The 22,589-nt window shown below is 39.8% G+C and overlaps 1 protein-coding gene across 4 annotated transcripts in view; it reads right to left on the bottom strand.

The window, feature by feature from the left end:
• LOC126475027 (5'-nucleotidase domain-containing protein 3) overlaps positions 1-22,589 on the bottom strand; it is a 137,894-nt gene that overhangs the window by 102,561 nt on the left and 12,744 nt on the right. For all 4 annotated transcript variants that reach the window (XM_050102571.1, XM_050102579.1, XM_050102595.1 and 1 more), the window contains exons 3-4: positions 7,541-7,762; positions 7,224-7,361 (exon numbers count right to left, since the gene is read on the bottom strand). In XM_050102571.1, coding sequence (XP_049958528.1) covers positions 7,224-7,361; positions 7,541-7,762 — 360 coding nt within the window. The remainder of the gene's footprint in view (positions 1-7,223; positions 7,362-7,540; positions 7,763-22,589) is intronic.

Here is a 22,589-nt window from a genome sequence, read left to right as displayed (position 1 = left end):
GTAAATGTAGTATTTGCACCTTCCCTAATGACTTCATTTCCTTCTGTGTGGATTTCAGTTATCTCCTTTGCTCCTACCATTAACATCTATGTCTGTACATTTGTGTTCAATTAACATGGTAAGAGTACCACTGTTGATACCCTTACTAAGTAATTGATTATAAACAACTACTTCCAGTGGAAATCATATCGCTGGCCTTCTGGAAGGTACCAGATGTAAGGGCTCACACCAACAGATCAGGAAACCCTCCATTAGTTAGGACACACTTAGGCAGATGTGGCAAAAGCAGTTCAGTCTGAAATGAGCAGCCAATGATACCACCAAAGTGCACTCCAGTGTCAGAACAGTTTTGCTAATGTGAAGAAATATCTGCATAATTAACATTTTGAAGAGTTCAATGAATGGATGAAGTAATTTCATAATTGTGGAAGAAGATTTGTCAGTATGTTTTCTAGAAGTGGAAGTGACATCTTTGAGTGTTGCCACCATTAATAACAAATGGATGTTTCAACATTCACAAATTGACCACTGATATTATCAGATCTTGGAAGAAGTTATATTGTGTGTCAGTAATCAGATTAACTGATCAAACTGTACTTTTCAAGTTAAATTTTATGGTGCTGCTAGACGGAGTGTGTGCTGTGAATTTATGTATGAGTCAAATTAGGGGCCATTTATTTATCTTAAGAATCAATAAACTGTGTTTCCGTAAAGTGACTTTCACCATTTCAAAATATCATTACATATAGATCCCTATAATCTTAGGAAGCAGTGCATAGTTTGGTTTCAGGCACATGGTAGAATTCAGCAACTGCCTATGCATCTGGGTTTAATGACCAACCGTATTTCTCTGAATTGTGTGATAGCCTAGAGGACTATTAAATAACAAAGGGGATGGTTCCATATGTTGATGTGTGATGGGATAGAATTAATGCAGTTTCCAGATAAAGTGGTGGACTATTGAAGGGACTGGTTTTGACGAAGAAACTGTACGTGTTGCAGTGTGAAAGAAACTTTGGATACAAGTGAAATTAAACATTCATCAAAATTTAATGAAATCAAAGTAGTGCCACATTTTACAAAAGAATTTTAATGGATCAGATTGCACCAGACTGAACAGTGATAATAATTTACTAGCAAGTGGACAACACATATTGTGTGAAAATTTGTGGAGCAGAGATAATAGTGGATATTTAATAGAGACAGTACGTCACAAAAGAGATTTCAGAACAATAGATAGAATCAGTAATTGGGCATATGTGGGAAGTGTTTTTATTGCAGTTGGATTATGCATGAAAAAAGAGAGTAGAATGAATGCATTATGACACATTGCTTCTGCAGTATTTCATTACAATGGCCACATCATCACCACAGACAGACAAAAGTAAGTGTCATGTATAACTGAGGAAAGGGCATAGTACTGCATGGCACTACATTACTGTTTGGCATTATTAACTATATAAATAGTGTGTTGCAAACAACATAAGTATTTGTATAGGATAATTTATTATGCTGTGTGTGGATCCACGTTATGTTGCATAGCAATAAATTCATGTTCTGGAGAGCATAGTAGAACTGAAGATAGTATTGATACAAGCAGAAAACTCTAAAGTCTATGCATAAAAATACCTCCACCCTGCTGGCAAAGACTAACCAATAGGAAGTAGACGTCGACAATCCAGAGACTGAAGATCTTTCTAATATGAAGCAGTTATTTTTGTGGAATATGAAGCTCTTATAGAAAAAAGTCTAAAAACCCTTGAGCAAAATCAAGCTAATCTTGCTAATGGAAATGAAAAATGTGAGGCTAATCTTGCTAAAGATTTTGCTGTTAGAATTGGAGAAATCTAAAATGTACAAATATACAATTGAAAGAAATGCAGAGTAATATAGCTAAGCAGTTCAAAGAAGAGAGACAAATTTTTGTTCACTATCGCAAAGAGGTAATTAATAAATTACAGCAAGAGATGTTACACATTCAAAACTTAATGTTGATCAAGTTAGGCAAGATCTTGCACATTTTAGAGAAAAACAAGGTAACAAACACACTGAGTTATCTACAGAAGTAAGCAAAACAAGACAGGAGCCTGAGAGTAGTATTAATAATGTTGAAAGTATTGAGGAAGAACAGGGCACTAAGATCATGAATCTTGATATGAAGATGCAGGAAGTGGCTACAGACAGCTAACAAACAGGCAACTCAAATTACAGATCCTGTGAACACAAGCAATCACAGTGTGATCTTGGAAGGAAGTCGCATGCCAGTCCCAAATATTTGGACTCGAATGCAACTTGAAATGGGCCAAAACATTGCTCCGGAACCAACTGATGTTTTCATTTTTATGTGTGTGCAGCAGCAATGCAAGTGATGCTGAGAGATGACATGCATGTTTTCCACAGAGTATGCAGTTAAAGAGATTCAAATCTAAGGGAGATGTACATTCTGTCACTTCCATTAGGAGTTTTAGGAGTTTTTTTGCAATGGAGCAATGAATTTTCTAGAACATATGAAGTGTTGCCACATGTTGGTAAGTGGTATCACATGATCCTGGAATTGGGTTTCTTGAATAAGCATTACACAAAAGTTGATCTTTTGCAGCACACTGCCGAATTGAGTGGAACATTGTTACAACTGAGAGAGACTGCTGCAAGTGATATGCTGGTGCAAGGTTCTCCTAGTATAAAGTGGAACTGTTTACAATAGGTATGCACAACCATTATGGCTCAGTTTGCATGACAAAATGGCAAAAAGTATGGATAAACTACTCTGGTTACATTTAGGTACTGACCTACGGAGTGATATTTTTTATGTTATACAGCCATAGAAACATAATGACGACTTTGATGTGTCACTTGTTTTATACACAGAAGCTAGGCACACATGCAGAAAGTGAATGGAGAACACATGGTTCCAGTTTGTGTGGATAATTTGACACCGACAAAGGGGTTGTTGGTAACTAATTTGGACAACTGGATGAAGATGATTTAGATGGGTCAAGTGTGGTCCTTTGCCATTAGCCAATCACCAATGCATCTGCATTACATGAAAAAGTACAGCATCTGATAGGAAAAGGTAGAGTAGTCATGGAAACATTACTTAAATAGTTCTGGCATTTGATCAATCCCAGTGGACTGTTGCCAGTGACATCCATGATGTGATGCATCACAGGATCCCAAGGGGGGACAATTCTCATGTCTGTGAGAAGTCATACAGAATATCTCAGCACCTGCAACCAATAATAGAGGCATTAATCAATCAACAGTTGAGGGTGGCATTAATGAAGAAAGTGATAGCCACTTAGGAGCCCCCACTGTCACTGTGCCCAAACAAATCAGACAGGACAAGGAAATACATGCTCTGTTGTGACTAGCGTTACTTAAATGCCAGAACTGCAACAGAGGCATATCTGTTACTAAATATTATGGAAAAGCTGCACATCTAGATCAATATAAGTATTTTTCAATAATGGGTCTGAAAACTAGTAACCACCAATTAGCAGTAGTGCTGGACTACCGATTGATGACTTATTTATCATTGTAGGAGGGCTTTACTAATATACAGGGATGCTTTTGAGAATGCACCAGACACATTCAGCGATTATTGGACAGAGCATTGAGGGGATCAAAAAAACACTTGTGCATGGTCTACTTATATGATATTGTCATTCTTTTCTACAGACCTGAAAGAGTACAAGCAGTGGCTGGAAGAAGTGTTTAAGAGGTTGTATTCAACATACTTAATATTAAGTATTGAAAAATGTCACTCTGCATTGGCAAAAGTGATTCATTTAGTCCATGTAATTTGCGATGATGGCATGAAGACAGAGATGAAAAGCCCATAATTTCTCATCACGACAAACTGTGGAGCACCTGCAGTCATTTTTAGGGTTATGTAATTATTATATGAAATTCATCAAAGGGTTTGATGCCATTGCTAGTCCATTTTGAAGAAGGGTGAGAAATTTCAGTGGACAGCTGACTGTGAATCTGCATTTGAGGGACTGTAAAATACATTAACAACTAGTCCTGTGCTAGTATTTTCAAATTATGAAAAATAGTTTATCTTGTCCTATGACATAAGCAACCAGGTAATGGTATAAGTTCTGAGTAGATGGTAATGAGCACCTGGTAGCATATGCATCAAGGCAATCAAATAAAACGGAATGGAATGACTCATCTAATGAGAAGATGTTGAGCTTAATCTACAGTGTCACTTACTTTCATTGTTACCTATATGGCAGGAAATTTAAACCTATAACAGTCCACACACCATTAAAATGGCTATTAGGACTGAAAGATCCATCAAGCAGACAGACTCGATGGGCATTAAAATTAAATGAATTTGATACTGAAGTAGTGCACAAACCCAGCAGGAAGCATGACAAGACGAATGAGTTGAGTAGGAAAATCAGTGTCATAAATGTGTCTGGTCAAAGCCTTGCTGAGTGGTATAAGGTGCAGACCACTGACATGGACTGTCAGGTATTCAATATGCAACCACAGTTCATAATGCATGATGAGCTATTGTGTGAGATTATGAAGTTCAGGTCAAGCTTCATGGTACCTCCTGCACTGAGGGAAGGAGTATTAAAAGAGGCTCACAACCAAATGTTAGAAGGGCATGGACAGTAAAGGACAAGGAAGATGAATGGTTTAGGTGCAGAACCGGAAAACTGAACATGTTCAACATACACCATAAAATGTTAATTTATTATGTGAATAGTCAACACAATGACTGGGACATTTATCTATTGTATGTCATAGCCACATACAATTCAAAGGTGCACAACAGTGTTGAGCTTTTGCCATTTGAAGTTGCAAACAGTGGAAAAATGTTTTGTGCCTTTCAAATTTATTAAACCTACGATTGGGAAAATGGAGAATCAATATAAAATTTAGCAAAAATGCTAAAGGAAGTTTGGAAGTGGGTGAAGAAGGAAAATACTAAAGTCATCAAGAAGCAGGAGAGAATTTAACAATGTAATGTTAAGAAACCTGAACATAAGATTGGCCAACGGCTCAGGATACCAAGTCCATACACACCAAACAGCAAAAAGAAAAAATTTCTTGTACACTACAAGGGGCCGTACCAAGTCATACAGATATCACCACAGTGAATGTGAAGTTGCAATTACTGACGCAAACTTCCATTGTCCACTTAGGATGCATTAAACTTTTTAAAAGTACCCTGGACATGTTACCTCAACTGTCAGTGCTATTACCCATGAAGAAAGTGTAAGGTAAGAAGAGAAGGAAGGAAACAAAAGATAGTGTGCTGGATGTATACGAAGTGCTGTATGCTCTCCTGTTGCACCAGTGAGTAATGAGTTTTATGATGTATACAGAACAGTTTTGTTGTGAAATGTGTTGTCCTAGATTAATGGAATCATCATAATTTGTTAGTAAAGAGTGATTTATTTTACATGTGTTCTAACTATTTCTCATAATTGGATTCACAGACACAAAAGTGAATAATTTGAATAGTGGTATGTTATGGTAACAGGGTCCACTGCGTGATTATGAACCATGTACATCAAATCCTTGAAGAAAGGGAAGGGAGACTGAAACAGTTACCTTTCCTGCCCAGGTACCACCAAGGACGACAATGACATTCACAGTAATTCTGATGGCACTAACACATCTTCAGGTGAGAATTAATGGAGACCCCATGGAATCAAAGCTCAAAGGAGGAGTGCTGTTGTCCAGGCAGCAGAATGTCATGTTAACCAGCCACTGAGGAATGAAGTATGGATGCTGTGGAAGACATTCACTAGATTGTATCTTGAAGCCACAGACAGAAAGGAATATCGCAGGACATCTAAGGGGAACCCTGAGGATTATAGGTTTCATATGAGCGTTTACAGGAACAGTTACACCAAGCGATGACCTTAGTACTACACACATAATTGCCTCAGAAGATACGATAGCTAAATTCAGGTGGGAGTCTACTGAAGACAGTATTCAGAACAGTTGATACTGATGATCTCAGGGAACTAAACAGCACAATGGGACAAGTACAAGAGAGAGCCAACAGCAAATAGGCGACTATGGAGCGGCATACCACACAACTGGCAAATCTAGAGCAAGGTGTACCGAACAATACTCTGACATTACAGGAATTAACTACTGAGTTACGAGGATATATTACGTCAGCCACAGGAAAAGTCAACCAAGATTTAGATACAACAGAAACCTGACCAATGTGAGAATTGGCATGGTAGGAGTTCTCCAATCACTAGGAGATAGTATAGAGCATGCCCATCCACACATATAGCCCTGCAAAATACGTCAATACAGCAGGCCAATACTACCACCACAACATACTTATCATGCCAAGCAGCCTGCACATCAGGGGCTATAAAACATTTTTGCCCCTAACGTGTAGGCTGCCCTGCAAAGCAGATCGATTCCCACATAATACACCTGTCCTGCAAGACAGCCTAAATGCCAGGGGCTGAAAAACACGTGTTTGTCCATATTTCCACTCCTATTGGAAATAGGAGGTTAGAAACCCCACAGTGTTGATACCTGTGAAATTTTTGCTGTTTGTGTGCCAAATTTGGATGAAATCAATACATACATACTTACAGTCTGCTTTATATGTTATTTACAAATTTCCAGCATGCTGAAGCAGCTGCAGTTCACTAACTTCTGATAATCAGTACAATGAAAAACTACTCAAAAGTTGCAAATTTTACTTTTTTTATTCAATCAATGAGTAATTTTCAATCCAAAATGCATTCTGAAATCATCATATCATGGTAAAAAATGGTATTTCTGATTATGTGAAAACCATGTCAAACACACCCAGTGAACAGTTACAGTGCATACAGATGTATGTGTCTCATTGTACTTATGTGTTATTGTTGGTGTAGTGTTACTAATATGGAAATTCTGTTCATCTCTGCAGAGAATTTACATGGCGCCAAAAGCCAACATTAAGAGCAACTCATCTTGAAAATTCAGAAATCATGATGAAACAATAGTAGAAGGAGAAGACAATAGGCAATCCTCCAGTAAATGTAAGGGGCAAGATGCAAGATAACTGTTCAGTGATGGCATTAAGGAGAGGAACTCAATGTAATTTGTCAACGCCATAGCTAACGATTTGAATCTTTTCCTATAATTTTCATGTGTTACATGCTTCCTACTCTCTACGAGAGAAAAGAAAACATTTAAAAAAAGCCTCTGCAGTTAAGAGACAGAGAAAGAAAAGCAAATACCTTGACATCCCTGAAGAGAATTTCAGGGTGATAATCAATATGATGTTTCTCAAAATATTCTGCAACATCACATAGTAGTCCCATTTCTGGCACAGAAAATAAGTCAGCTAGCTGAACCATTTTTGTTTTAATATCAGCCTGAAAAATACAAAATGTATTAATTCCTTACATTTTTTGTTAATTTGAAATTTATCTAGCATGACCTGTACTGTGGATGACATGTAAAAGTGTAAATAAAAACCTTATAACAAATAATGTCAAAAAGTAGCTCTAACAATAAGTTATAAGCCAAGGATCTAAAAATAAGATTAAAGTACCTGATAGTTCCTTGGTTCTACATAGGCTAAAGGAATAATTCGATTTTTATATAATTTCAGAACTTCATCATCTGACACAGGAGATAAGCCACGATACACACTGCCTAGTTGTATCTGGAGGAATGAGTCAATCTTCAGCAGTAGACCTTTTTCTATATCATAATGTAGCCCCCGTACTGCAAATCCTGGCTTATATTCAAGTAACTTTATACTGTTTGGATACTGAAAAGAATAATACACAACATTACAGACAAATACAAGTAATGAATAGATTTATTTATTGTGAGAGGATTAAGTTTCATCTGTCCAGATAATTCTTCATCTTTCTCCTGTTTGATTGTTGCTGACAGTGTACTGGTGTCTCACAGGAATCAGTTTTAGCCATGTTCACCATAATGATTAATAGTATATAGTCTATGAAGTGAAGCTCAGACATTCCTTTAACATGTCTTAAGGGGAAAAAAAATGCAAATAGTGCACTGCATGATAGACGGAAGGTCATAAGAATAAATCTACATGGAATAGTGTTATGCCTGATAATTACATGAGCAAGACCTTTTTCTCCCACAAGCAACAAAATGTGTTTAATGATGAATGAATGAATAAATTGCAGTTTTATTTCTTTGGTCACTTACAGATATATCTCTGATTTATTCAAGGCTTTCTCAAACTTCATTTTCAAGAGAATGAATTATGTATTCTGTTTTGACTATAAAACATGTTCTTGTATGTGACAGGTATAAACCAGTTCAGTTCTCAGCTCAGCTGCCAAATTAGTCTATGTTGAACAAATAAGACAAAAGTAATGGGAATGGAATTAATTTTGGTTATGTCTCAGCCCTGTCTTTATGTTATATCTGGTAATATTGTATTAACACTGGTGAAAGTTTTTAAATTTTTAGATTGCAGGACATGGGAAAAGACCATCCACCAAAAACTGCAGAATGTTCAAATTGATAATGTTATGTTCTAAAGATTTTCAATGAAATTTCAGAAGAAAAACACACTTTATAACTATTTCACTAATATTTATTATTTTTTCAAGCTAGGTTTCAGGGATGAGCCAACCATCTAGCATTATTGGCAAAGATGTTATTGTGTGTACTGGTACAAACAAAGGAAACAAGAGAAAAACTTGTGACTAATGTCATTTTGTAGCAAATCTCAGACAGGACACCCTCTCATTAATCGCATAATGAAATGTAGGCCAGACACCAAAAAATTTAACTATTTCTCTGGAAATAAATTACAGCCAATAATCATGAAAGCTCTTGAATGTTGGACCTCGTATGAAAATGAAATACAGAAGTACAATGTCTTATAAGAATTTGTAGCCCCATTCAACTTCTGAGAAGAACATACACTACTATTTAATAACATGTACTGTACAAGGATTCTCCGAATTTGAAGAATGAAATCAACATTTCATTCAATACTATTTTCCTGAATTCAATGAAGACTTATACAGATGGATAGAAGAACATCGACAGTGACATGAAGTGCAATACACAACTGTGCACAAAATTATCAAGCCCTATATTCTCTAGCTAAGAGAGAACAATCTATTATGTGGAAGCCATCACAGTTTGAAAAGCAGTAAAATTCGGCAGATCTTGCAGACAAAGAAGTACAGCAATATTAACAGATTCTCTAAGTGTAATAAAGAGCCTTAAAAAACCAGAATGAAACATAGGTGTGTTGCCTATAATTATAGACACTATTCAAGAATTTGTTACAAATAAGCAAGCAGAAACAGTAATAAATTTCTTGTGGATTCCAAGGAACAGTGGCATATTTCATAAGAAGATAGTAGACAGCTTAGAAAAGCAAGCAATGAACTTAAGTGAAATCCAAAAGATAGACTTCCTTACCAGGATGATCCATAAAATTTTTGGCATGCAGCCGCATAAATTTGACTTCTTCTTCTAATATTTTGGCTGGATGGTTCAGCCGAAACATTAGAAGAAGAAGTCAAATTTACGCAGCTGCACTCCTGAAATTTTATGGATCAGTATTTGTGCCGTGAAAATATGAAGACGCATTTCCTTATCATGATGTTTGTCATTGTGGTCTACAGCGCACAGACTGATTTGATGCAGCTCTCCATGCTACTTTACCCTGTGTGAGCCTCTTCATCTCCAAATAACTACTTAAACCAACATCCTTTTGAATCTGCTTACTGTATTTATTTCTTGGTCTCCCTCTACAATTTGTACCCCCCCCCCCCCCCCCCCACTTCCCTCCAAGGGTAAATTGGTGATCTCTTGACGTTTCAGTATGTGTCCTATCAATCAACTCCTCTTGTGCCACAAATTTCTTGTCTCATCCTCATTAATTATGAGAGTTTACCTATCTAATCTTCAACATTCTTAGCACCATATTTTGAAAGCTTCTATGCTCTTTCCATGTAAACTATTTATTGTCCATGTTTAAGTGCTGTACATGGCTACACACTACACATATACCTTCATAAAAGATGTCCTAACACTTAAATCTATATTCAAAGTTAACAAAGTTCTCTTCTTCAGAAATGTTTTTCTTGCCATTGCCAGTCCACATTTTATATCCTCTATAATTCAACAATCATCAGTCATTTTGCTGCACAAATAGCAAAACTCATCTACTACTAGAAGTGTCTTGTTTCTTAACCTAATTCACTTAGCATCACCTGATTTAATTTGACTACATTCCATTATCCTTGTTTTGCTTTTGTTGATGTTCATCATATATCCTCCCTTTCAAGACAATATCCATTCTGTTCAACTGCTCTTTCAAATCCTTTGTTGTCTCTGACAGAATTACAATATCATTGGCAGATTTCAAAGTTTTTATTTCTTTTCTCTGAACTTTAATTCCTACTCCAAAGTTTCTTTGATTTCCTTTAATGCTTGTTGAGTGTACAAACTGAACAACATCTGGGATAGGCTACAACCCTGTCTCACTCCTTTCTCAACCACTGCTTCCTTTTCATGCCCCTCAACTCTTACAATTGCTGTCTGGTTTCTATAGAAGTCATAAATAGCCTTTCACCCCCCGTTTTTTACCCCCACTACCTTTAGAATTTTGAAGAGAGTATTCCAGTCAACATTGTCAAAAGCTTTCTCTAAGTCTACAAATACTACAAACATTGGTTTGCCTTTCCTTCACCTGTCTTCTAAGATACGTTGTAGGGTCAGTACTTGCTTGAGGGTTAATTGCAGTGTGCCGGCCGGTGTGGCCGAGCGGTTCTAGGCACTACAGTCTGTAACCATGTGACTGCTACGGTCGCAGGTTCGAATCCTGCCTCAGGCATGGATGTGGGTGATGTCCTTAGGTTAGTTAAGTTTAAGGAGTTCTAAGTTCTAGGGGACTGATGACCTCCGAAGTTAAGTCCCATAGTGCTCAGAGCCATTTGAATCATTTAATTGCAGTGTTACAGTATTCTCTTCATCAATAGGTAAGTTACCAACTGTGTTGGCTTTAAGATTCAGGTATCGAGGCATCACCAATTTGATGACTCACACTTATCATGTGGTCTAAAAAGCACTGACTGCCATCTCTGTCCAAAAAAGATAGCTATCAGTGCCATGTCGATGTTGATCATTCACTTTGGTGACTTATATTCCAAGAATACCCACTGAGTATAATATGTGACAACAGAATGAATATGGTAGTGACCTGCATAGATTCCTCACCTGAGATTTGGGCATGCAGTTGTAAGGTGCACCACAGGAGTCAGCATATGGTAGAACCATCAGGGGCCACCACTAATGGATGTGCATGTAGGCCGTTCCTCCATGCACTCTTCTGGCCAGCTAAAAGCTTATAGAGTCGAGCCTAACCTGTCTTGCACCCAGTTACATGTTTACATTTTGACTACGATTATCAGACTAGTAGTGTAGCCGCCCCATGGGAAGTATCTTCTTGTAACAAGTTGTGGCCATCATTGTCTGCGTGTTATTGAGGTTAGAACACATTGGTGACATGTAGGGTGGTATTTGCATGTGTTTTCCATTGTGCAGTTGCTTGTCATATTTATCATGACATGGAGTCTCTGCTTCAAACATTGGTGCAACAAAAGAAGGGTCTCACCACAGTCATGCAACAGGCTTTGCCAGCATTGATCTCTCAACCTGTGTCTGCAGCTCTGTTTCCTCCTCTGTTCCTGCTGTTTGCTGAGGCAGTGGAAGATTGGGAAGCAACGTTTCCATGCCTTCCAAGTTACAGATGCAGATGTATGTTTGGCATGATTTTCGTTATGGATTTCTATCACCTTGTATTAGGGACCGCAGCCCATGATCTTGCGGTAGTGTTCTCGCTTCCCGCGCATGGGGTCCTGGGTTCGATTCCCGGCAGGGCCAGGGATTTTCTCTGCCTCGTGATGACTGGGTGTTGTGTGTCTTTCATCACCATTTCATCCCCATCGACACGCAAGTCGCCGAAGTGGCATCAACTCGAAAGACTTGCACCAGGCGAACGGTCTACCCGACGGGAGGCTCTAGCCACACGGCATTTCCATTTACCTTGTATTAAGCGTTGCAGCAGTTGTCCCAGTTGCGACAACCTTCCTCATTGCCATTCAACAACATATGTTCATTGTGTATTCCTATTATCACCACTGCATGCACATCATGGTAGCTAGAGTCAAATTCTACCAATGCAAGAAGCAGCACTATCAGTATTATCAAGCATAGAAAAAACCAACACCTATATCTTACTGTGCGAGCTCTGATTTCCTTTATTTTATTGTGATGATCGTTTCTCCCTTTATAGATCAGTGTCAACAAAATATTTTCACATTTGGAGGAGAAGGTCGGTGAATGAAACTTTGTGAGAATAAACCACCGAAAAGAAAAACGCCTTCATTTTAATGATGTCCACCCCAAATCCTGTATCATTTCAATGGCACTCACTCCCCTATTTCCCAATAATACAAAATGTGCTGCCCTTCTTTCAACTTTATCAATGCACTCCGTCAATCATATCTGGTAAGAATCCCACACTGCTCAGCAATATTCTAAAAGAGGACAGACAAGCATAGAGTTGGCAGTCCCTTTAGTAGATCTGTTACATTTTCTAGGTGTCCTGCCAATAAAGCTCGGTCTTTGGTTAGCCTTTCCCACATTTTCAATCTGTTCTTTCCACTTTAAGTTATTCATAATAGTAAACCCTAGGTATTTAGTTGAATTTACCGACTTTAGATTTGGCTGATTTATTGTGTAGCCAAAGTTTGACAGATTCCTTTTAGCACCCACATGGGTGCCCTCATACGTTACATTACTTATGGTCAATCGCCAATTTTTGCACCATACAGATATCTTTTCTAAATTGTTATGCAATTTGTTTTGACCTTCTGATGATTTTACTAATCGATAAATGACAGCATCATCTGCAAACAACCTAAGATAGCTGCTCAGATTGTCTCCTAAATTGTTTACACACATAAGAAACAGCAATGGGCCTATAACACTACCTTGGTGAACGTCAGAAATCACTTTTTTTTACTCAATGATTTTCCATCAATTACAACGAACTGTAACCTCTCTGACAGGAAATCATGAATTCAGTCACATAACTGAGATGATATTCCATATGCACAAAACTTCACTACAAGCCGTTTGTGTGGTACAGTGTCAAAAGCCTTCTGGAAATCTAGAAATATGGAATCAATTTGAAATCCCTTGTGAATAGCACTAAAAACTTCATGTGAGTAGAGAGCTAGATAATTTGTAATGTTCGAACACAATAAGTGTTCCAAAACCTTACTGCACATTGACATTAATGATCTGGACCTATAATTTAGTGGATTCCTCCTGCTACCTTTCTTGAATATTGGTGTGATCTGTGCAACTTTCCTGTCTTTGGATACGGATCTTTCTTTGAGTGAATGGTTGTATATGATTGTTAAGTATAGAGCTATTGTATCAGCATATTCTAAAAGGAACCTAACCAGTATACAGGCTGGACCGGAACATTTGCTTTTGTTAAGTGATTTAAGTTGTTTCACTACTCTGAGGACATCTATTTCTATGTTACTCATGTTGGCAGCTGTTCTTGATTTGAATTCTGGGATATTTCCTTCATCTTCTTTGGTGAAGCAATTTCTGAAGGCTGTGTTTAGCAACTCTGCTTTGACAGCACTGTCATCGATAGTATTTCCATTGTTATTACACAGAGAAGGCACTTCCCACTAGCATACTTTACATACGACCAAAATCTGTCTGGATTTTCTGGCAGGTTAGAGACAAAGTTTCATTCTGGAAGCAGTTATAAGCATGTCACAATGAAGTCTGCCTTAAATTTCAAGCTTCTGTAAAAGATTGCCAATCTTAGAGATTTTGCACCCACTTAAATTTGGCATGCTTTTTTCATTGTTTCTGCAACAGTGTTCTGATCCGTTTTGTGTACCATGGAGGATCAGTTTCATCATTTGTTATTTTATTTGGTGTAAATCTCTCAACTACTGCCTATGCTATTTCTTTGAAATCAAGCCACATCTGGTCTACACTTACATTGTTCATTTCAAGGCATGGAGATTGTCTCTCAGGAAGGCATGCAGTGAATTTTTATCTGCTTTTTTGAGTAGGTATATTTTTCCTTTATTTTTCTAGGTTTTGGGGGCTACAATATTGAATCTCACTATGACAACCCAGCGTTCACTAATCCCTGTATCCATTTTTATGTTTGTTATTAGCTCAGGATTATTTATCGCTAAGAGGTCAAGTGTGTTTTCACAACCGCTAACTATTTGCATGGCCTCAAGAACTAATTGCTCAAAATAATTTTCAGAGAATACATTTGGCACAATTTTGGATGATGTTTTATGTGTACCTCTAGATTTAAAGATGTATTTTCACCAACATACTGAGGGTAAATTAAAGTCACCACCAACTATAATTGTATGAGTTGGGTACATGTTTGAAATAAAACTCAAGTTCTCTTTGAATCTTTCAGTAACTGTAACATCTGAATTGGAAGTTTGGTAAAAGGGTCCAGTTATTATTTTATTCCAGTTGCCAAGAATGACCTCTGTCCATATCAACCCAGAGGAAAAATCTACTTCAGTTTTGCAACAAGATAAACTACTCCTAATAGCAACAAACACACCACCGTCAACTGTTTTTAGCCTATCCTTTCGGAACACCATTATGTTCTTCACAAAAAATTCGGCTGAACTTATCTCTGGCTTTAGCCAGCATTCATGCCTATAATGATTTGAACATCAGTGCTCTCTATTAGCACTTGGAGGTTTGGTGCTTCCCAACACAGCTACGGCAATTTACAGCTGGTATACTGAAGGTTCCTGTACCTATGTTTCTCCTGTGTTCAGTCTGTATCCTCTGAGACTGAAACCCTTTTTGTGTTTTCCCCCAAGACTCTCTAACCTAAAAAACTGCCCAGTCTATGCCACAGAGCCCCTGCTACCTGTGTAGCCACCTCCTATGTGTAGTGGACTCCTGACATATTCAGTGGAACCTGAAACCCAACCATCCTATGGCGCAAGTTGAGAAAACTGCAGCCTAGATTGTCTGAGTCTCTGGTTCAGAACTTCCACTCGGCTCTGTACCAGACACCCACAAACGGTCCTGTTGACTATGCTGCATTTGGTCGTGAGCTCTGCTTTCATCTCACAAGCAAGACTGGCAGCTTTTACCACTTCTGTGAACTGCTTGAAACCAGAGAGAAACTCTTCTGATCCAAAGCGACACAAATCAATAGTACCGACGTGAGCCACCACATGCAGTTGGTTGCGCCCAGTGCTCTTAATGGCGTCCGGAAGGACCCTTTCCACGTCTGGAATGGCTCCACCCAGTATGCACACGGAGTGCACACTGGGTTTCTTCCCCTTCTTGGCAGCTATGTCCCTAAGGAGCCCCCATAACGCACCTAACATTGGAGCTCCCAATTACCAATAATCCTACCCTTTGTGACTGCCTGGATCTTGCAGGCTGAGAGGCTTCCGCTGAAACTGGACAGACATCTGCATCTGGCTGAGGTTTGCAATGTTATCATCTTCTCCACCCTGGATAAGGAATTCCAGTCCAGCAATGGGTCCTCCAATCAGAGAACCCTCCCTCTTGAAGAGATTTTTCCAACTGCCCAATCATATGACATCTCACACACCACTGGTCGGCAGCTGGATGCCTGGTGTGATATCAGAGCGGTACAGGGTGGCCCAGCTGCATCCACTGCATCTGGGGAGGATGACGTAGCAAAGGTGCAAGGCAGCTGACCTGATGGCTTCCATACGGTGCGTAAATGCTGTTCAAGTTGCTGCTCCCTGCTGCTGTTGTTGGACCACCTGTCATCAGTGATTAAAAAAAAAAAAAAAAGGGCCACATTGTGATGGTCTGCCACTCAACTGCACAGAACACAACAACAGAGAACATGGATATGGATATCCAGGAAGTGTTCTCATCAGGGCCTGTTCCTGATAAGGATTCCAACAAGCTTTTTACCAAGGTTTTGGTTCTCTTGCAAAAACTGCGCCTGCAGGTAGAAACCGGTATGGCAGTTTCCTTGCTTAGTGCCCAAACAGATTCGGACCTCGGCTCTCCACCACTGTCACCAATAAACAGGCACCTCCATAGTTACTGTAAACAGCAAGTCCCTTTGCTTGGCCAGTTCACAGCTGAAGTTGCCTATAAATCAGTAACGGCCTATTATCTTTACTGTCTTCCATGAAGCTAGACCAGCAAAACTTTTTATGGAGAGATGCCTTTCTGACCTTTGGCTTTTCAGTCATGTACTCCATGCAGTTGCTACCAGCCAAAGTCGTCTGTCAGTCATAGGAATCTCTGTGCTAGTGAATGGGCCACACTCCTTGTCCTCACGAAGAAGTCATCTAGTAAATTCCAACTTCACAGCTATTTTAAGGTCATCACGAATTCATGGTCTGTCATTGGCATGTACCCATTGCCAAATCTGAATGAACTGTTCACGCATCTCGCAGGGGGTCAATTCTTCTCCAAACTTGATCATTCTGAAGCACATCACTAATTACCCCTGGATGACAAGTTTAAGAGTATCATAGTTCCTAATACACGTTTTGGCCTGTATCAATAGCAATGGTTGATGTTTGGGATGGCAAGTGCCCCTTAAATTTTCAACGCTATCTGGAACAGGTCACGTCCACTATTCCACCCAGTTTCAACTGCAAGGATTACACTGTCATTACCGGATGTATTATGAGCAACCACCTGCATGATCTCCAAGCCCTTTTTCAAAAACTCCAGGCTGAAAGTCTGCATTGCAATCTGCAAAAGTCTAAATTTTTCCAACCATCTCTCAAGTATGTGGGCCACCCCATCTCATGGCAGAGTGTCAGGCCTATGGAAAGTCTTGTGAGGGCCATTACAGACCTGCTGCATCCCTCATAGCTGCAAAAACTGCAATTCTTCCTAGTTAAAATTGCCTACTACCACCAGTTCATTTCCAAGGTGTCCATCATTATGGACCCTCTCTACCTCCTCCTCCACTAGTCTGCTTCTTCGATCTAGTCTCCTGCATGCAACCATGCTTTCACTATGCTCAAGGAACACCTTTAGCTAATTTTGATTCTGGCAAACCAATTTTTTTTAATTTTATTTTTTATACAGACACCTTGCAATACAGTACAGCGGCAATTCTCACCCACGGGAATGCAGTTGGCTTGGAGCAGCCACATCTACATGTACATCTACATCTACATGATTACTCTGCAATTCACATATAAGTGCTTGGCAGAGGGTTCATCGAACCACAATCATACTATCTCTCTACTATTCCACTCTCAAACAGCGTGCGGGAAAAACGAACAACTAAACCTTTCTCTTCGAGCTCTGATTTCTCTTATTTTATTTTGATGATCATTCCTACCTATGTAGGTTGGGGTCAACAAAATATTTTCGCATTCGGAAGAGAAAATTGGTGACTGAAATTTAGTAAATAGATCTCGCAGCAACAAAAACGTCTTTGCTTTAATGACTTCCATCCAAACTCGCGTATCGTATCTGCCACTCTCTCTCCCCTATTACGTGATATGCAAAACGAGCTGCCCTTTTTTGCACCCTTTTGATGTCCTCCATCGATCCCACCTGGTAAGGATCCCACATCGCACAGCAATATTCTAACAGAGGACGAACAAGTGTAGTGTAAGCTGTCTCTTTAGTGGACTTGTTGCATCTTCTAAGTGTCCTGCCAATGAAACACAACCTTTGGCTCACCTTCCCCACAATATTATCTATGTGGTCTTTCCAACTGAAGTTGTTCGTAATTTTAACACCCAGGTACTTACTTGAATTGACAGCCTTAAGAATTGTACTATTTATCGAGTAATCAAATTCCAACGGATTTCTTTTGGAACTCATGTGGATCACCTCACAATTTTCGTTATTTAGCGTCAACTGCCACCTGCCACCTGCCACACCATGCAACAATCTTTTCTAAATCGCTTTGCAACTGATACTGGTCTTCGGATGACCTTACTAGACGGTAAATTACAGCATCATCTGCGAACAACCTAAGAGAACTGCTCAGATTGTCACCCAGGTCATTTATATAGATCAGGAACAGCAGAGGTCCCAGGACGCTTCCCTGAGGAACACCTGATATCACTTCAGTTTTACTCGATGATTTGCCGTCTATTACTACGAACTGCGACCTTCCTGACAGGTGTTTGCAATCAAAACACTCATCCCAGCACAGGTCCACTATTCTCAGATCGGGCAGGAGGCTTTTACCACTATGTATGTGGCCACCAAATTTCACATTTTATTGTATGTCACCAAATTCCAACTAATTAGGGGCCACAACCAATTAATTTGGTTATTTAGTATGTCTTCCCTGGTCCCCGATAAGGCAGCCCACAGATTGCAGCAGTGAGCCTTGTTCCCTTTCAAAAACAACTACATCATTCATTTCCACCTCACTGGGTGCTCGTTGGCCCAGACCCTGACTTTGATTTAGAGTAGCTTGTGTGTTTTTACTTTGGTATCTCCTCCCACCAAGAGGTGGTAGACGGGTTTCCAATCACTAGCACCCGAGCTGTCAAGGCAACAGCGTCTGACCTCACCCTCATGCAGGTCATCCATATCATCGAGAAGGGATGGTCTTCTTGTCCTCTGGGCCATGCTTCCAATCCGCTTCATAACTACTTTGTCTTGTGCCATTGTCCCTCAGTCTTAGATGAGTCATTCTCATCCCCTCGGACGACGCAGTTTCCAAAGTGGTTATTCCTGGGATTTGGGGTGGGAAGTTTTACAGCTTGGTTGCTGTGTGTTCCAGCGTGCTAGTCTCAGGTGGCTCCACAAGCTCATTCTCCCCATGGCCTCCAGCACCACAGCCCTGGGAAGGTATCCACGTCGATTTTGCAGGTCCATTTCTGAATATGTTTTGAGTGTTTGTCATCCTTGTTTTCTATATGCCAGCCACTACCGAAGTCTCTGTTCAGCTTCTCTTAAAATTTTTTTTCTATGGACAGTCTCCCGGTTACTCTTGACCCTGTCTCAAGCATTTCACTATTTCTATGTGCAATCAGGCATCCACCATGTTTGCTTGCTTCCCTTTCACTGATAGTTTAATGGGGAAACTAAGCATGTGGTTCACACTTTTAAGACTCAAATGAAAAAATATCTGCAGGACTTCCCCGCTGAGGAGGACTTAAAGCTTTTTCTGATGGCCTATCGGATATGTCCTATTGGTTCCTGCAGCCCTGCAAAGCTTCTCTATGGGTGCCAGCAAAGAATGCTCCTCCCCTTCCTCCATCCGGGATCTCATCCACCATCATATTACATTGTACTGGGTTTTCCGACACAGACAGCAGTCATGGTGTGTGGTTTTGGTCTGTGTCCCTATTGGTTACCAGTAGTCACTGTGTGTCAGAACAGCTCCTGTGTCTGCATCCTCTGGGTAGGAGACTGGGAGGTCCCACACCATGGAAATCCACTCTGCATCTGGTAGGCACCTGTGCCCCAGTCACTGGGTGCTGTCTATCTACCGGAGTTCCAGCCTCCTCTTCCATCTGCATCAGCACCTCCACCTGATGAGCCTAGGACTTTGCAGCCTCCAGCAGCAGCTCCAGTTACCCTCCAGCTGGTGGACATGCCCGTCATCTACATCTACATACATACTCCGGAATCCACCATACGGTGCGTGGCGGAGGGTACCTCATACCACAACTAGCATCTTCTCTCCCTGTTCCATTCCCAAACAGAATGAGGGAAAAATGACACTATATGCCTCTGTACGAGCCCTAATCTCTCTTATCTTATCTTTGTGATCTTTCCGCGAAATGTAAGTTGGCGGCAGTACAATTATACTGCAGTCAGCCTCAAATGCTGGTTCTCTAAATTTCCTCCGTAGCGATTCACAAAAAGAATGCCTCCTTTCCTCTAGAGACTCCCACCCGAGTTCCTGAAGCATTTCCGCAACACTTGTGTGATGATCAAACCTACCAGTAACAAATCTAGCAGCCTGCCTCTGAACTACTTCTAAGTCCTCCCTCAATCTGACCTGATAGGGATCCCAAATGCTCGAGCAGTACTCATGAATAGGTCATATTAGTGTTTTATAAGCGGTCTCCTTTACAGATGAACCACATCTTCCCAAAATTCTACCAATCAGCATTACAGGATTCTTTTTCCTATTCATCTGAATTAATTTACATTTATCTATATTTAGAGTTAGCTGCCATTCTTTACACCAATCACAAATCCTGTCCAAGTCATCTTGTATCCTCCTACAGTCACTCAACGACGACACCTTCCTGTACACCACAGCATCATCAGCAAACAGCCACACATGGCTATCCACCCTTTCCAAAAGATCATTTATGTAGATAGAAAACAACAGCGGACCTACCACACTTCCCTGGGGCACTCCAGATGATACCCTCACCTCCGATGAACACTCACCATTGAGGACAACGTACTGGGTTCTATTACTTAAGAATTACAGTACAATGACTCTTGTGTGGCCTCAGCCTATGGCAGAGTTGCCTCCATCTTCCACACCATCTCCAGACATCACCAGGGACCTGTCTTGGATTGGCCATCATCGATCCATACATCTCATGCTCCGACATGGCGGGAGGAAGGGGGGCACATCACAGCCGACCACATCTTGCCTCAGGAATGTGACACCCTACACTCAAGGGGAGGGGTGTACTGATCTGCGTAGATTCCACACCTGAGAGTCCTGGGCATGCAACAGTAAGGCACACCAAAGAAGTTGGCAGATGCTAGAAGTATCAGTAGCCACCAGTATTGCATGCGCGCACAGCCATTCCTTCGTATACTCCACCATTTGGTCAACAGCTTATACATATAGACCCAGCCAGCCTCACCCTCAGTTACATGTTGACATTCTGACTATGGTCACTGGACTAGTAGTTCAGCCACTCTGTGGCAAGTGTCTTCTTGTAACAACTTTTTTCTAAACGTAATAGTGTTGCATCTGTCATTGTCTGCGTGTTTTTGTACTTAGAACAAATATCAATAGTGAAGATGAATGTGTTGTATTTCCAGTTCATCTCAGTACAAAGGGGAATGTACAGGGGGGGAGAGAGAGAGAGAGAGAGAGAGAGAGAGAGAGAGAGAGAGAGAGAGAGAGAGAGAGAGAGAGCAGCCTTCCTTAGGAAGACAGATGGAGTACACTATTACTTACTAAGGCTCCATTCAACTACATATTGAAATAAATACCTAAGCTGCAACATTTGCCACTTCTGACTGTGACTACTACTCATGGAGGTTGAAGCCTCCAAAGTAATGTTTGTTACAAGATTTTGAAAGCACCTTTTCTTAAGGGACACTAATATGATATAGAATTATAACACATGGGGCATAAAACTAATCTCATTATTCTGCAAAATGGGATCCATCTTATAAGAGAGATCTACTTTTTTCTTCTACTTTGCCTCCCACAGAATGAGGGAAGGATTTCAAGATGTTTGGGTTGTTCTTGCATAATCAACATCTGTTCCAGCACCCTAACTCATATGCTGTCTGAGAATACCAGTATGCTTCTGTCATATAGTTTACTATCTATTTCTTTGGCATACTTTGTATAGCTTTTACGTTCTACAGTATGTTTATGATAATGTTGTCATACCATTTATCAAGTTGGTCAGCTGATGATTCATCAGAAAACGTATGCTATTTTTATCTGATACCATATAAGAGACTTTCACCTTTTTACATTTTAAGGTAAGCATCTACTGGCATCAGATGTTTCTGTTAGTTTAGAGATGCATAATTTATGGATGATTTTTTCTTTAATAGAAGAAAATATGAATGGTTGTAAGGTCTTAATGGTTTCATTTTTTTCTTAATATGTTCTCTGCTTCAAGACTTTTAACTTCCTTCGTGCAAATCAAAACTGGCAGTTTCTATTGCACACTGAATGGTTTTCACAGGAATTGATGCAAACTTGTGTTCCATCAACACATCTACATCACATAAATGCTACAGATGAATGTACAGGGCTACTATACTGGCATTTACAGCGTCACACAGGATGCTTAGTGCATGAGAATAGTTTTACAATGGAGAAATCCTGCCTTGTTATTCATTCATTCATTCATTCATTCATTTTGTTACCAAGTAAAATTTTAACAGATCTGGCACTCTGAATGTTGGTGTAAAATCAGTTGTTCTTTCCTTGTCCTTATCCACTATCCTTGTTATTTTTCTTATTTTCACAATCCCAAACCTTTTTCAATCATTAACATGTATCTATCAATTTACTGATATAAATCATCATGATGTTTCATCAAACAAAAGTCTTGGTGAAACTAAGGACACTAAGTACCTCAGATGTTATGAGTATTCCAAGTAATGTTTCACCGAGATTTGTGGCCTGAGGAACAGTCACTGCTTCAATATATAAGAGTGTTTTTCTGGCATTTTTCCACTGTTTCCAATGTTACTACTATTTCCTCATATTCCAACTGAATATATCACATGTGAAATTCTCCTATCTTAGGGAAAGTGAATTCACTGCCCACCCATTCCATGATGCAAAAACTGATGCAACAAGCCCTGTTTGGACAAACAGCTACAGTTAACTGTGGAAGTCCTATGCCTCAATTTCA

The sequence above is a fragment of the Schistocerca serialis genome, chromosome 1 (assembly GCF_023864345.2).
Source record: "Schistocerca serialis cubense isolate TAMUIC-IGC-003099 chromosome 1, iqSchSeri2.2, whole genome shotgun sequence".
Classification (NCBI taxonomy): Eukaryota; Metazoa; Arthropoda; class Insecta; order Orthoptera; family Acrididae; genus Schistocerca; species Schistocerca serialis.
This window is presented reverse-complemented; position numbering and strand designations above follow the sequence as displayed.